This window comes from Histoplasma capsulatum, assembly GCF_000150115.1.
Source record: "Histoplasma capsulatum G186AR genomic scaffold supercont2.9, whole genome shotgun sequence".
Classification (NCBI taxonomy): Eukaryota; Fungi; Ascomycota; class Eurotiomycetes; order Onygenales; family Ajellomycetaceae; genus Histoplasma; species Histoplasma capsulatum.
In genome coordinates, this window is record NW_025544809.1 from 308,914 (window position 1) to 324,124 (window position 15,211).

A 15,211-nucleotide genomic window follows, 5' to 3' on the forward strand; every position below is an offset into this window, starting at 1 on the left:
ATAATAGATATGGACTCAATATTGAAGGGGGGTGTATAATAATCATTAAAAATTCTGGAGTATATATTATTTATTTCTTTGTATTCTTTATATATTGTGCAACTTTTGGGTATGACGGAATGGCTTGGTCCACTGGGCTGATGAGTGGATGGGAGCTTCCGTGGGAGGTATGGTACATAGATATCCTAGAGAGTTGTTGTTGATGAGGGTCATCACTTTCAATCCTGCACAGCGATCTCGTGTCAAAGTAAAAAAGGACATACATAAGAATAATGTGGGGAGAGCCAGGATCGAACCAGCGACCTCGCGGGTACTAGCCGCGGTTCGGCAAATGCGTCTAGGACGTTTCACACTAAACCAAGTCGCCCTTAGCGTGCTTATGTTAGCTCCCACATCTGGCCAAGCAGAAAGCAACTGAAGGGATGTCTATCCAGACAACTTCATCATTCCTGGCAAACCACGCACGATCTAATGCAGCGAATTCCTTTCCCCAGAGCCTAGTAGCCGTCGCGCCAATCAATTGCACACAGAAATTGCATCACTAGATCTGGAAATAAGAAAAAGAGAAGAGCGGGACCGAATAGAAAGTAGAGTTTGATAGAATGTCAACAGTAACAGCGACGGCGCTGCAGAGCTCCAATCCGTGAGTTGACGTCCTGTTACGTGCATAGCTCCTAACGCCTAAGCAATAGCACTCACCCCTCGTGCTCTCTTCTTCTAAAATTCTCTCATTGAAAATTACCAACTAATTCAAGCTTCTTCCCAGGCCTATCCTCCCCCAGGGTTCTCCGCCAAACAACCACCCACCATCCGCCTCTACCCGCTCTCAAACTACACATTCGGCACCAAAGAGACGCAACCGGAAGAAGACCCGTCGGTTCTAGCGCGGCTAAAACGGCTGGAAGAGCACTATGAGAAGTATGGCATGCGACGGACCTGCGAGGGCGTGCTGGTGTGCCATGAACATAACCATCCACACGTACTGATGCTGCAAATTGCCAATGCGTTTTTCAAGTTGTGCGTATATATCCCTAACCATATGCAGATATGTAAGGTGCCTTGGAAATAGCCGATTGATATGCTGATATGCTCTGCAGACCAGGCGACTACCTACACCACGATGACGACGAGGTGGAAGGGTTCAAAACGCGTTTGAACGAGCGCTTAGCTCCTGTTGGCTCACAGTTTAGTGGTGAGGGAGTAAATGACGATTGGGAAATCGGCGACACGCTGGCGCAGTGGTGGCGGCCGAATTTCGAGACGTTCATGTACCCATTCCTCCCCGGCCATGTGACACGGCCAAAGGAGTGCAAGAAGCTATATTTCATCCAGTTGCCGAAGAAGAGTATGTCCTGATATATATATTTATGTTACATATATGTTACATATATGTATAGGTATACGGTACTAATAATAAAACACAGAAGTCCTATCCGTCCCGAAAAACATGAAACTACTTGCTGTACCCCTCTTCGAGCTGTACGATAACACGGCACGGTATGGACCCCAGCTCTCAGCGATCCCGCACCTGCTGTCACGATATAACTTTGAGTTTGTGGATGAGAATGATAATGTGGTTGCGGTGACGCCGGGGGAGCAGCCGGGCCCTGACAGCAGCGGGGGAATGCCGCAGGCGAAGGTGTTATTGAGCGGTGAGGATGGCGCGATGGGAGAAGATAATAAGAATGGCGTGGGGGACCAGGAGGGGGAGATGGGGATGGAAGGTGTTGAGGGGCAGTAATGTATTTTATTATTTAATTTATTTTCATGCCCTTTTTCTTTCTGTCTTTCCTTTAGGCAGTTATGGCGTTGAAAGATTCGGAAAATGATCAACTAAACGCTGCGTTTATTGCATCTATCCTACTGCAATTTTTAGGATTGGATAGCAATGCTGTGTGTTTCATCAATGCTGGATGAATCTTTTTTTTATCTTCTTTTCTCTCTTCGGTTTCGGTTCTCAGTGATTCACGTGGCGTTTTTGCCAGAATCGCTCCTGCTCTTACGAAGTTCGACACTCAGTTTGGTCGTTCAATTCCGCATTTCGAGGTCGATAATCCTTATCACAAAACTTGATATTGGCCCAGTACGTATTCTCATTGATAACCTGTCAAACTCCATCGTCTCAACCCCCAAAGATCTGGCCGAACATACCAATATATATATGATGTAGGTAGGTGAAGGTTTATTGACATACATGAACTCTGTACAATCCTCAGAAATCAATGGCTAGAGTAGATCAATAGTCAAGTTATGAGCCATGCCTCACTGCTTGAGGAATCCCACTAGGGCTTAACCTTCCAGATGTGGGAGGGTGGCAAGCGCAGAATGGTAAATAGCATCCAAGACAATCCATGAATCCTACGGGATTACCAGCAGAGAAAAGGGTATTTCCTCAATCGCAGTATTTCTATTCATACTAGTATAAATATAAAACCTCACCAATGACGTCGGAAACATCCTCAGGGATAGAAGAATGGCAACAGAGACCGCCATTTATCAAGGCCCAGAATGGCAAGGAACCTGGCATGGTATATTGGACCGGGAAATGCCACTGTGGGAGAGTGGCATATCAGATAAACAAAGAGAAGCCGCTTGATGCCAAATACTGCCATTGTACCGGATGTCAGGTTTTGCACGGTTGGTCCCGCGTTTCTTCTCTATCCCCATATTTAGTTGCTCGACCTATCTACTTGGTGAATCCGACAACAAAATTTTATATATATTGAAAGTAGTAGTTGCATACACCTGCAAACGGTTATAATCTCCCTTTTCAGATCCTTTTAACTAACGAATCAGTCTCAGGCGCCCCTTTCCAGTGGGCCGCTATCTTCCATAAATCGGACTTGGCCTTCACTCGCGGCCACCAGTGGCTGGATTTCTACAACCAGTCGGAGAAGCAACAAGCCCATCATCTACCGTGTAAAGTTTCATGCTCCTACTGCCATGCCCCGATCATGGATGAGGGGAGGAATGTCTTGTTGTTGTTTCCAGGTCTGATTGAACCCGAGAGTGGATTGGCGAAGGGGGGAAAGGGGACGGGAACGGTGAGGCAAGCTTTTGAGCCCAGGTATGTATGTGTTTATGCAACGTATTGTTATTCCTGGAGATCGGTTCTCCACTAACTGTTTCGGCGATTTCCGGCATTTTTAGCTGTCATATTTTTTATTCTCAGCGGATGGTCGATATCAGGGATGGCAAGCCGAAATGGGCGGGGATGAATGATTCCAGTGATCTAATTGAGGAGTGACATGAGGGAGTAGTATATATACATTTTGTAGCAGCATGATGTGTAATGCTTCTCAATATTCAATAGTATTGTTTATCGTGGCATTTGGACCTGTGAAGGATATAATTGCATGTTTTGACTAGTATGACGTCCGGGATCCCACTTCCCTCCACTGTCCAAGCTTAGCTTCAAGCAACAAATCAACAACAAAATCAAAGTCTATGCCCCCTCAAACGTCCAGAAACATTTCTTCAACCTCATCTCCATTCCCGTCCCACTTCCTCTTCCTCTCGCTATTCATCCTCGCCTTCTTCCCAAGCCTCTTCATCTCCCTTCTAAAACCCCTCTTCCACATCCCGCCCCTCCACCTGCTCTCCCCATTCCCAACCTCAACCACCGCCACACCAACATCCGCAACCGCTGCCTCCGCACCCACAATGGCCTGGTTCCAACGGACCATCGCCCTGCCCCCGCGCTCCCGCGGCTCCTACTTAATCACCGACCACATCGTCTCCGAACTCCCCGAGCTGCGCACGTACAAGACCGGCCTGCTCAACCTCTTCATCCAGCACACCAGCTGCGCCCTCAGCTTGAACGAGAACTGGGACGAGGACGTGCGAGCCGACATGAGCGATGCGCTGGATCGCATTGCGCCGGAAGATCGCAAGGGGGACTTGTATCGGCATAGTGCGGAGGGGTCGGATGATATGCCGGTTTGTGTTTTATTTCTCCCCCCTCCCTTTCAAGTATATTTACATATATATATGTGTGTATATATATGTATGTATTCGGCCGGGTTTCCAAGACAGTGCCTCGGATTGAAAGTACAGTCAGTATATGGATGATATGTGAATTGATCCGCTAACTCCTGCGAACTGTCGCTTCTCCAGGCGCACATCAAATCTGCACTCATTGGTGCATCTGTCACTATCCCAATCACCGACGGGAGGCTGGCGACAGGCACCTGGCAGGGCATCTGGTATCTAGAATTCCGCGCGAGAAAACACTCGCGCAAGGTTGTGGCGACTATCCAGGGGGAGAAGATGTAGTTTATAATTATTGTTTTTTCTAGTTGGCTATGCTATTTTTTGGGCGGGGAGTTTAAAAGTTTAATCTAGAGTTAGGTACACTGTAGATAGTTATACCTGAGTCTACAATGAGTTGCTCTGAGAGAGGATTGGTGGCTTATATGCATGGAATAGTAAGTCGAGCTACTTCTCCCAGTCGGAAATGCCTGAATACTTTCCGCGACAGCCTTCAACATGGGAGGGCGATTCTCCAGGACATGGTTGGATCTCCCATAGGAGATATATACTGAGGTAGGTCACGCAATATCCGTAGAGAGTGTGTGATTTCATTCATGCCATCACTGGTCTCAGATCAAAAATCATATGTATACAGATAACGGGGCGGTGAAACTGAAGGAACAAAATGCGCGACATGGATTAGTGCAAACTAGCACTGGAACGGGGAGAAAAAAAAAGAAAAGAAAAGAAAAGGCGGCGCATAGCTATTTGGGCTATTTGGAAATACTTGAAAAGACAAAATGAAACAAGAAGAAAACAAGGATCTATTGTAACGCGTTTTTGTTCCTGTGGTCTTGCGGTAGTTCCGCTCTCATTCTATCGTTGCTCGAACCCCTCTGGCGTAATCCGCTGCGACTCATTGACCTCCGCCGGGTGTCCCAGCGGTTCCAAGGGATACGACGTCTGTCCCTGTGCCTCCAGCGCTTTCCGGTTGTGCTCGTTTGCCTGTGTTCAAATCAGTGTTAGATAGTTGATGTTTCTCAAGGCCCAGCGTCAAAGAGCCAACTTTTTTGCTCCGTGGTGGGATACGTACGAATGGAAGCCCGCAGTATTCGCACGGGCAGATCTGGGGTTTGTCTGTGTTGATGAAGATTCGGGGGTGACCCAGGGGACCTCCGCCACCGTCGCATGAGACGACTTTCTCCTTCGTCCATCGCACGGGCTGCTTGTGGATCAATTCGATGGCTGCGTACGGTCGGGGCTGTTTGGAAGAGATGTTAGTTGGGTGTTTCCATCACATTCCATTCCCGGTTCCCAGTGCTTTAACATGTTAATGCCATGTCAACGATAGAAGTCGCTTAGCCGCGTATCCATTGTGTGTTCGGTAGAGATGTCATCCCAACGCATAACTTGAAAGACACATCCAGCAGGCGGCCAGCTACCCGGCGGAAGAAAAGGGACGACCTAGGTCAAAACGAAAACGCCCTCACCTGGTACTCCATAATAGTCTGCTCGAACCGCGGTCCAGTCATGGCCATCTCCCGCGGCTGCTGGCTCTTTGCCCAGATGGCGGTGCGGTTGGGCGCCTGCTTGGCCAGCTCGCGCTGTGCGTGCTCAACCGATTCTTGCAGGGGGAGGTCCTGGGCGCCCATGGCATCTGTAGGCGTGGCATTGGTCACGGAGATTGGGCTGAACTTCCTGTGCGGATTGGGGTCGTTGGTTGGCACGGCGTTCTCAGATGGTTCGGATGGGCGTGGTGCGGTGGTTGTGAAGGCGCGGGGGAGGAGGCGGGAAGGGGATGAGCGGGCCGCGAGGCAGAGACGGGACCGTGTGGAAGCTAGCATTGTGGGTGTATCTAGTCTGTTGTTGGGGGTGAGGATGGCGATGTAGAGCGTTTGGTGGGTTGTACAGTAGTCGAGTACATTTACTGACGGTGGTGGAAGTTGATGTGGTTGAAGCAGTCAGCGGCCAATCGGCTGCGTTCCTTAGCCTGGCCAACCATCCACGAAAAAAAGAGATAACTACGGCATCCAGATGCTGGCGTATATTTACAACTGTTGCACCACACACATATTGCTGCGAAGTTCTGGCGGGCGAGAAATGGTCGCATACTTCCGGAGAACGCAAAATTATCCCTTCCACTCGTAGTTTTGAAATTCCTTCCCATCAAACCACCATCACTGACGTACCGCCGTATCCCACTATCCACCACCATGTCGACCTCAAAATCCCCCAAAACAATGTCCTCGCGGCTGCTGACCATGAAGGTATAATCTCCATACATACGTCCTTCAAAATTGCTAGTACTCCTAAAACTAACCGCATCCAGTTCATGCAACGCGCCGCCGTCGCCGCCGCCGCCGCCTCCCCAACTCCCAACACAACCACAGCATCGACCCCTTCACAACCCTTCAATCCCACAAACACCTCCACACCGCTGCCCAAGCGCCAAAAGTTTTCCGCACCGTCCACATCCGCACCTTCCACGCCCGCGACGAGTACTAGTACTAGTACTAGCAATGCAGATCTCCAAGCCATATCCGCCGCGATCAGAGCGGAGGAAGAGAAACGGGCCGCCGCCATTGCGAGACAGGCCGCCGAGGCTGGCGAGCAGGAATGGGTCATCGAGTATCCGCCGGGGACGTTCCCGGAAGCCCCTCCCCAGCCAGCGATGGATGCGGCGCGTGCGTACGGGTTTGGGGACGCAAGGGACGAGGAGGTGGTGGGCCGGCAGAGTTTTGGCGGCTTTAGGAGGAGAGGGGGTGGAGTGGTGGTGTGTTTTACTTTTTTTTTTTTTTTTCCCTTCTTTCCGTTAATTCATTCATTCATTTTTTTCTGGCAAACTTTTCTCGTTCTAACCATATTTCTACGGCCGGGGAATAAAATAACCAGCCAACGACGCCAGCAACTCGCTCGCACGACGCGGACACAGACGCAGACGTCAACAGAGGCGATGAAGACAACGAGAGCAATGACGACGATGACGACGATGACGATAACTTCAACCGCCATTATCACCACAACCACCAGCACGGCACCAGAACCTCCGACCCCTCCGCCCTCCTAAACGCCGCAAAGCACAACGCCAACGTCAACACCAACAGGCACAAAAACAAAAACGCGCCCAACAGCAACCACAGCAACAAAAAGCGCAAATCCGGTGGCGGCGGCGACGGGGTCGTCGATCTCAGCCGGCTGACGAGTATATCCGGCGGCGTCGACAGGGGGGAGCAGCAGCGGCGGCAGCAGCAGCCGCACAAGCGGGCGCAGAACCAGCAGGGAGGAGGCGGAAGGGGAAGGGGGAAGGGGAGGTGAAATGAGTTGCGTTTCTTGTGGTTCGCGGGGGAGGGGGGTGGTGTCGTTCTGTTCGTTAATGCTGTCTGTGCGTTTCGTTCGGCACTCAGGGTGCGGCGTTGGATGTTGGATGGATGGGGTATCCGGTATTTGTGGGATATGGCGTGGCGTTGGCTTGAGTTTTTTTTTTTTTTTTTTTTTTGTCTTGTGTAGGGTAGGAGTAGGATGGACTAGTAACTGTATTGTCCTATGTCTGCTACGAGTTTTGCAAAAGAGTCATAAAAACCGTACATGTGGGCAATCAATCAATATACCCAATATTCACACAATAGCTTACACAAAGACCCCAAGCCCAATGTGTATATATATATACACAATATTATCCTGCGAGGAAACAGCAATGCACTAATACATAAATAACAATACACCACAGTCTAAAAGGTACACAAGGAATAATGTCACAGCTTCGCCCGCCGCACCCGCTCCGCTTCCTCCCACCTCCGCCTCCCGCGATAATTCACCGCCAAATTCCACGCCGCAACCGCCACCCCCAGCGGCGGCACCAGCAGCAGCACCCACGCCCACCATCGCGGACTCGTCGCAGCAACCGTGCGCATAGCCTCGCGCACCGCCGCCTCCAACGCCGCGCGGTCCCCATCATTCCACACCACCAGGCCCCCCCGCGCCTCCGCCCGCGCCACCTTCCCCCGCACATCGCCCTGGCTCTTCACGCGGTCCTCCGCATCCTCCGCGCTCAGGTGCGTGTCGCGCGCGCGCAGCCGCGCCACCTGCACTGCGGCGTCGGACACGCCCACCACGACGACGGTGCCGCACAGCGCATCCAGCCCGCTCTCGAAGAGCAGCGGCACGTCCAGCACCACGGCCCAGTGGCCGCGGAGGTAGTGGCGGAGCAGCGCGCGGTAGATCTCCCAGCGAACGGCCGGGTGGACGATGCGGTTGAGCACGGCGCGGTCGCGCTTGCGCTCCGCGGTGTCACCGAAGACGCGCCGGCCAAGCACGGGGCGGTTCAAGGGGCGGCCGTGGGCTTGGGTTGTTGCTTTTGGCTTGTGTTTGTCATCTGGGTCGTCGGGGTCGTCTGGGAGGAGGAGGTCGGGGGTTGTGGGGCCGAAGTAATCGACTATGGCGCGGTAGCCAGGGGTGCCGGGCTCGACGACCTTGCGGGCGAGGAGGTCAGCGTCGATTATGGGGAGGTTGTAGGGCGGGGCGGAGAGGAGGGCGGAGACGGTGGATTTGCCGGTGGCGATGGAGCCGGTTAGGCCGATGAGGAGCATTGTGGGGGGAATGTAAATTTTAAGGAATTGAGTTGGCTTATGTTGGGGAGAGGAAGTTGTTGGCTCTTTCCGGTAGTTATTTCAAGCGGTGGATGGCGTTCAATTGGAGGGGGTTTATCCGATTTGAGGATCGTCAACGGCACACCCACACACTCATGTATATGTATATCCTGGTCCTCCCAAGCCAGACGCCGTCGTTATTCGCTTCACCCCTACCACCGCAAAGCCTAGCAACGATGAGCAATCAACCGAACCGAAAGCCACCACCACGGCCACAGCCACAGCCACGGCATCTTCATCTGACAGAATTGCCAACGGCACCACCCCCGTTGAGATGCGCAGATATACTAGTACGTACCACAAGCGGGCCCCGGAATGAAGATACCCAGCAACCGACCAGACCGTCTCGAGCGGGGAGGTGAGGGGATGGAGAGAGCGGCGGGGACAAAGACAGAGACATAGACAGAGATAGAGATGCGTGGATACCGCTATCGCGCTTCGAAGGGGCTGGGGAGGTGTCCCGGAGAGGACTGGGTTGGGTTGGGTTGAGTTGGGTCGTAGGTGAGGATGGAGATGGAGAAGTAACTGACGACAAGCCGAGGGATAACTAACCCGCGCCGGCATGACGTGATCGGCTGCTGCTTAGTTACATAGAAACAACAAACACTCCTCTCTGCCTTTTGGCTTCCACCATTGACGGACATATGATGTGTCTGTCAATTAATTAATATACATGCTGGTAACTTTGTGTTATCTGAATCCATTTTCACCTTCTACAATTTTCCTCTTCTACAATTTCTTCTGCGTCCATAGCACTATCCAGAACACCCAAAATGGCTAGTTAGGCTGCCCCTATAAACCTCCCCCCACCAAAAAAAAAAAATCAAGCATCTGACGGCACTGGAGCTGAAACACCCAAGGAGGCCTATACCCTGATGGAAAGTGTAACTAATCTCGCGACGCAGCGTAGCACTGGAGCACTGCTGAAATAGGTGTGGTCACGTGGCATTCTAGCTTTGCATTAGGGGTAGGGATATGCCCAACATATAATTGTATCGCCGTAGGTGGCTGACATCGCACAAAAGACAACCAACGCAGCTGGAAAAATTGAATATCCCTGTCTAGTTACCGCTCTCAACGCAACATCATCATCCGTCGTCCATGCATATATTTAAAAGTATATAGTATACAGATACTTCCATTGGAAACCGCGTAGCAGCGGCGGAGGAGTACGGGGGGAAGAAAGGCAGGAAGGCAGGCTGGCTGAGGCTAGGCGTTCAATATTAACAGCACGTTGCTGGAGCTGTTGAGTTAAACGGGCCAGCATGGGATTGACTGATTTGTGTTCATGCATGCACGAGCCACGACTGGATGGAGATGGAGATGGAGATGAAGATGAAGATGGAGAGCTGATGGGAAACAGCCACGAAGGCATAAATGTGAGTTTGTTGATTCTTTTTGCAATTCCAACCACCCCTTGTAGCCAGGAACGCCAGGACGCCGGGAACGCCAGGACAACAGACGTAGAGGAACATCGGCTTACCGAGAAGTACATTTACTCCCTTTCTACCCGGAAAAAAAAAAGAAAAGAAAAGAAAAGAAAAACCAAATGCAAAAAACAAAACAAAAACAAAAACCACCAGATGAAATCTATATATCCTATCCATCTATCCATTCCCGGGTTATCCAGTCGCGGGCTGCTGTGCTCGCTGCCGCTCCTGCTGTGGCTGTTGCTGCGGCTGTTGCTGCGGCTGCGGCTGGTGCGGCCTCACTGGCTGCTGCAAATGCTTTGGGGGCTCTCGCGCGGGGATCGGATCACCAAGATGCCGCGGCTTCCCATCCCAGCCAAAATCGGGCCAGCCGCGCGGCAGGGAGGCGAACGGGGGCATGGTGTAGCGGCTCTCGCAGGTGCCTATGGTCCTGCACGAAAGGTTGCAGTATCCGTACTGCTTGCAGTAGCACTCACTCGCAGTGGGGCAGTGGACAGGGTCGCGGCCGAAGATCACTATTATAGATAAAAAGTGTATTCAGTCAGCGGTATATACATATATATGTATGTATGTATATGTATATATTTTCTTGAAAGCAAAGATAATACAACAACGCACTATGCCACGAATACTCGAAGATCCGCCCGCTCAGCTCGTCCGGCAGCGGGGTGCTGAGGAGCCAGCGGCGGAAATGCTCGTACTCAGACCTCGGGCGCTTGCGCACCTGAGCGGCAGTGACGGCGAACTGGGCGCAGCAGGACACGCCGACCTCCCTGGGCACGGGGGAGCCTGGGAACAGGGCCTCGAAGCCGGCCTTGAAGGCAGCGCCGGCGTGCACGTCCGCGCGGTGGATGTCGGTGAAGGGGCGGATCTCGACGGGGCAGCCAAGCAGCCAGACGCAGCGGAGGTTGAGGTAGCCCTGCTGGGCCAGGAAGGGCAGCCGGAGGTTCCTGAGGAGGGGGACGTTGTCGTAGAGCGGGTCGTCGTTGTGCCACTGGTAGCGTTGGGGGTGGATGAAGACTATGTGGGCGGGGAGGCGGTCGTAGTGGTCGATGATGTAGCTTGGAGCATTGTCACACTCGTCAGTATTCAGGATTTATAGGGAGATTGGAACTAAACGCCGGGGGGTTTAGGGGGAGGCGGAGAGGGAATTTGTTTCCCCTCCCCCCCCGCGGCAAGGTACTGGATACTACTGCATACGTCAGGTAGACCATGGCCTCCCTGCCCTTGTTACTCGGCACGGTCAAGGGGGCATCGGGGTCGTCGACCACGTACACCTTCCGCCCCCAATCGGGCAGGTACTCGTGCAGCCAGGAGGTGTTGTCGCGGGACATGGCGGCGACGACGAGCTCGCGGTGCGGGCGGGCGGGGTGGTAGTAGCGGAGCGAGGCCAGGAAGGAGGCCAGGCAGTACTTGGCCACGCTGCAGAGGAGACAGAACACGGCCAGATAGGCCAGCAGCACGATGCCGGAGATGGCGGGGGGCTTGCGCAGCAGACGCGGGGAGCCGGGTCTATAGGCCCGAGAGAGGGCCATGTTGGGGGAGAGTTTTGGGGGAAGGTAAAGGATTGAAGCACAGAGACGAGTAAATGTACAGTACAGTAGTAGTGGTGGGTAGTAGTAATAGGAGGAGGAGGAGAGGAGTAGGAAAAGGGGCGTAGTAACAGCCTCTATCCAGATCTATCCAGATAACAAGGAATGGACTCGCATGGCGGAGTCTGGAGCCAGCGAGATCATCGTGGGAGAGGAAGAGGAAGAGGAAGAGGACGGAGAGAGAGGGAGGAGATTGAGGGATGCTGTTGGTACAGTAACAAACAACAGGAGATGAAGTACGGATTGACGGATCTACCTTGGAGTCTGGGAGTAATCTGCGGGATATTGGAGCACCAAACGAACATCCAACCACCCGCTCATAGTCCGCACACACACCGTCCGCACACGGAATACACACACACACACACACACACACACACACACACACACACAGATCGCCTATGCATTCGTCATCGACCGGGATCCAGGCAGTGGTGCCGCGTCGACCCACGGTTCCGGTGGGGGAAAGGGGTAGGAAAGGGACACCAGCCAGGGATCAGGGATGAGGGACGAAGGAACCTCCTGTGCGCCGTCCAACCAGACATCGCGACCCCATGGTCCAGCATGGTCCAACATGATCCAACATCATCCAACGTGATCCAACACGCAAGAGACGCGCAGGTTGTGGGTCCCAAGTGCGGGAAGACACTGGCAGGGGCAGGCAAGGGCAGGCATGCACTATCCGCCGATCAGGCCGATCAGGTTTCAAGGTCTGGTTGTCTGGTTACTGGCAAACCGGGTTGGGATGTGTTGTGTTTCTCTGCGGACTCCGTGTCGGGACTAGGCAGCGGGGATCGCGGGTTGGTGGGTAGATAGATGCATCGATGGATAGACATGCTTCCGGTGGTTGTTGTTGTGGTTGTTAACTAACTATCGTTGAGGGAAAAGAGATGATACATATACTCGTGAGCCAAGGGCGGCCAAGGCCCTAGGTTCGCCCGCGACGGCGGATGGGCGACGGTGCTAGAGCCAGCCACCAGATGCTTATCTTGTTTTGCGTTGGCGAGAGAAGCAGGGGGGGGGGAGGGTACAAACCAGCAGCAGCCAATCGTGTTGCTGGATGGCTGCACGGAGAGCGATGTCGCTGATGGTGCATCTCCTCCGTACCTGGTAATAGTCATATTTCGTGAAACTAACTAGTGGTTATATGAAGGTGGATTTGCCTGTGTTCAAACACATGTTCCTATGGTGTTCAGCCAAGGCCTCTGAATAACCCATACATATTCTATACAGTGAGCTATTTTCTTTGATTATATAAAAGAGATAACTTTTCTGTAATATTATATATGATGACTGTATCAGCTTCTCTCTGAATATATATTTAATAATTATTATCTCACTACTGTATTCTTCTTTCTCTGCTCTTGTATTGATTTCTATTTTTAACTATTTTTATTTTTATTCATCTATTTTGAAATCCTTGCATCTCTATATAAATAAAAAAGACTGATAATAATCTCTACTGTTAATACTGCTGTTGAAGCAGCTACTGTATAAAAACAACTACAGTATAATTTTATTATAGAAATAACAGTACAGAGAGAGAATGTACTGAGAATCAGTAAATAAAATAAATTAAAAAATATATAGATAATATATATAGAGAAGCAGAATGAATAAATAATAATATATAGATTTATTTTATTTCTATTTTTTTTTATTTCTATATATAAAGAGAGATAGAATTTAATAGACTAACTTCTCACTGCTACTCAATCTTCATTATTTATATAATAAAAATAATATAATAAAAAAAAGTTTTTAAATAATTAGATTATCTCTGAGTAGAAGACAATCTGATTTTTTAATAAAAGAATTCTCAATTATTTACTCAGAGAAAATTATTTTAAAAGAAAATATATAAATACTGAGAAAGAAAAGATTATATAGATAATAAAAAAGAGTCTAATTAAATAGTATTAAATAATTTTTATTAATCTATATTATATACAGTAAAGTAGATAGAAGAATTTTTATTTTTATTTAATTAATCAGATTTTAAATAATATATTAAAAACTTACAGATCTATAAAATATATATAGAAATATATAGAATTTATAGATAGAGATATAGATATTCTAATAAACAGCTATACTGAGCTGAATATAATAAATTTTATATATCAGTATTAAAAAAAATAATAAAAAGATGAAAAATATATAATTAAGTTTTTTCTTTATACAACAGCTGATTTTTTTATAAATTATTATATACTATTAAAAGAGTAGTTCAGATAGAAAATATAATTAACTGATTTATTTATAATTAAATTATTAAATAAAAAATTAATACTCTACTGATCTTTTATTTAGATTATAAATAATAATAAAATAAATCAGAACAATAGATTTAAATATTCAATTATTATACAGTATAAAAATTATATTCTTTATTTAATATTATAGATTGTATTCTATTTATTCTATAGATAAAATATTATACAAAAGTCTTTATTTCAGTTTCACTATTATCAGCTCTGATATAATATTTATTTATTTAAAAATAAAAATTTATATAAACAGATCTTCTACAGAATTTATTTTAAATAAATAAATAAGTTTTTTATATATATAAATATATCAGAGATAATAAAAAAGATTTATATCAGATAATTTATAGATATATAAAAGATAGAATTTAATAAAATAAATAAAAACAGTATCTGTAGAACTGAGTAATAAAATAATAATTTTTTAATCAACTACTATTTCAGTCAGATCAATCAGAAGTTTATATAAAGAATTATAAAATTCAATTCTAGTTTATTAAATAATTACTATTTTTTATAAACTACAGTTACTTTATTAAAGCTATTGAAAAAATCTCTCTGATTATAAATAAATAAATAATTTATCTAATTTTATTCTGAAAATAGATTTTTTTATATTATTTTTTCTAAAATCTCTGATATAAATCTGAAGCAGTTTAATAATAAAAATTTATTTAATTTAAATAATTTTACAGCTCAGAGATTTTTACAGCTGTTAAATTATTTTTATATAATAATACTATAGAACTCTACTCTTCTTCAGAGAGAATTTTCAATTTATTTATTATAAATTAATTTAGTATTTCAGTATACAGAATATAAATAATTTATAGATATTATATAAACTACAGAGTTAGTTTTTATTTTTTTATAGAAGATAATATTTCAACAGTTAATATTATAAATTTCTGAAAGTCTAAGTACTGTACAGAGATAAATCAATATAATAATAGATTAGATAAAAATCAGAGATATATAAATAAAGAAAAAAATTAATAGAATTCAGTATAAAATTAATATAATAACAACTGAATTCTAAATTTTTCAGTCTATCTCTATTTCTGTTTATATACAGAAAAATATTATTAAAATTCTCTTTATCTCTGTATTTATATTTTTATTTTTTTTTTTATTAACTGTTACTGCTACTATCACTACTTCTGCTATAATATTATCAATTAAAAATAATATTTAAATATATCAACTTTTTTATATAATTCAATCAATTAATAATTTCTGAAAGAAATGAGAATAGAAATTGAATAAATAATTCTCTATATAATATCTAAAGTTATTATACA

At 47.1% G+C, this 15,211-nt stretch overlaps 8 protein-coding genes across 8 annotated transcripts; 5 read left to right on the plus strand and 3 right to left on the minus strand.

Moving 5' to 3' along the window:
- Positions 1 to 119: 119 nt before the first annotated feature.
- Positions 120 to 1,741, plus strand: HCBG_06329 (cleavage and polyadenylation specific factor 5; the record flags this gene model as incomplete). The annotated part of the gene is made up of 6 exons (XM_045433378.1): positions 120 to 167; positions 233 to 381; positions 478 to 587; positions 613 to 643; positions 1,098 to 1,345; positions 1,425 to 1,741. The coding sequence occupies 6 exons, from the start codon at positions 120 to 122 to the stop codon at positions 1,739 to 1,741; spliced, it is 903 nt and encodes a 300-aa protein (XP_045285691.1).
- Positions 1,742 to 2,441: 700 nt separating this feature from the next.
- On the plus strand, positions 2,442 to 3,247 carry HCBG_06330 (uncharacterized protein; the record flags this gene model as incomplete). The annotated part of the gene is made up of 3 exons (XM_045433379.1): positions 2,442 to 2,528; positions 2,817 to 3,067; positions 3,151 to 3,247. 3 exons carry the CDS (start codon positions 2,442 to 2,444, stop codon positions 3,245 to 3,247), a joined length of 435 nt encoding a protein of 144 aa, XP_045285692.1.
- A 416-nt stretch (positions 3,248 to 3,663) lies between these two features.
- On the plus strand, positions 3,664 to 4,275 carry HCBG_06331 (uncharacterized protein; the record flags this gene model as incomplete). Its single annotated transcript, XM_045433380.1, has 2 exons — positions 3,664 to 3,939; positions 4,117 to 4,275. 2 exons carry the CDS (start codon positions 3,664 to 3,666, stop codon positions 4,273 to 4,275), a joined length of 435 nt encoding a protein of 144 aa, XP_045285693.1.
- A 365-nt stretch (positions 4,276 to 4,640) lies between these two features.
- Positions 4,641 to 5,816, minus strand: HCBG_06332 (NADH-ubiquinone oxidoreductase; the record flags this gene model as incomplete). The annotated part of the gene is made up of 3 exons (XM_045433381.1): positions 4,641 to 4,977; positions 5,066 to 5,233; positions 5,463 to 5,816. The coding sequence occupies 3 exons, from the start codon at positions 5,814 to 5,816 to the stop codon at positions 4,849 to 4,851; spliced, it is 651 nt and encodes a 216-aa protein (XP_045285694.1).
- Positions 5,817 to 6,185: 369 nt separating this feature from the next.
- On the plus strand, positions 6,186 to 7,287 carry HCBG_06333 (uncharacterized protein; the record flags this gene model as incomplete). The annotated part of the gene is made up of 3 exons (XM_045433382.1): positions 6,186 to 6,239; positions 6,302 to 6,656; positions 6,878 to 7,287. 3 exons carry the CDS (start codon positions 6,186 to 6,188, stop codon positions 7,285 to 7,287), a joined length of 819 nt encoding a protein of 272 aa, XP_045285695.1.
- A 281-nt stretch (positions 7,288 to 7,568) lies between these two features.
- On the minus strand, positions 7,569 to 8,558 carry HCBG_06334 (dephospho-CoA kinase; the record flags this gene model as incomplete). The annotated part of the gene is made up of 1 exon (XM_045433383.1): positions 7,569 to 8,558. One exon carries the CDS (start codon positions 8,556 to 8,558, stop codon positions 7,725 to 7,727), a length of 834 nt encoding a protein of 277 aa, XP_045285696.1.
- A 1,682-nt stretch (positions 8,559 to 10,240) lies between these two features.
- HCBG_06335 (uncharacterized protein) lies at positions 10,241 to 11,752 on the minus strand (the record flags this gene model as incomplete). The annotated part of the gene is made up of 3 exons (XM_045433384.1): positions 10,241 to 10,563; positions 10,667 to 11,109; positions 11,249 to 11,752. The coding sequence occupies 3 exons, from the start codon at positions 11,581 to 11,583 to the stop codon at positions 10,241 to 10,243; spliced, it is 1,101 nt and encodes a 366-aa protein (XP_045285697.1).
- Positions 11,753 to 12,204: 452 nt separating this feature from the next.
- On the plus strand, positions 12,205 to 12,849 carry HCBG_06336 (uncharacterized protein; the record flags this gene model as incomplete). The annotated part of the gene is made up of 3 exons (XM_045433385.1): positions 12,205 to 12,448; positions 12,522 to 12,572; positions 12,794 to 12,849. 3 exons carry the CDS (start codon positions 12,205 to 12,207, stop codon positions 12,847 to 12,849), a joined length of 351 nt encoding a protein of 116 aa, XP_045285698.1.
- Positions 12,850 to 15,211: the final 2,362 nt, after the last annotated feature.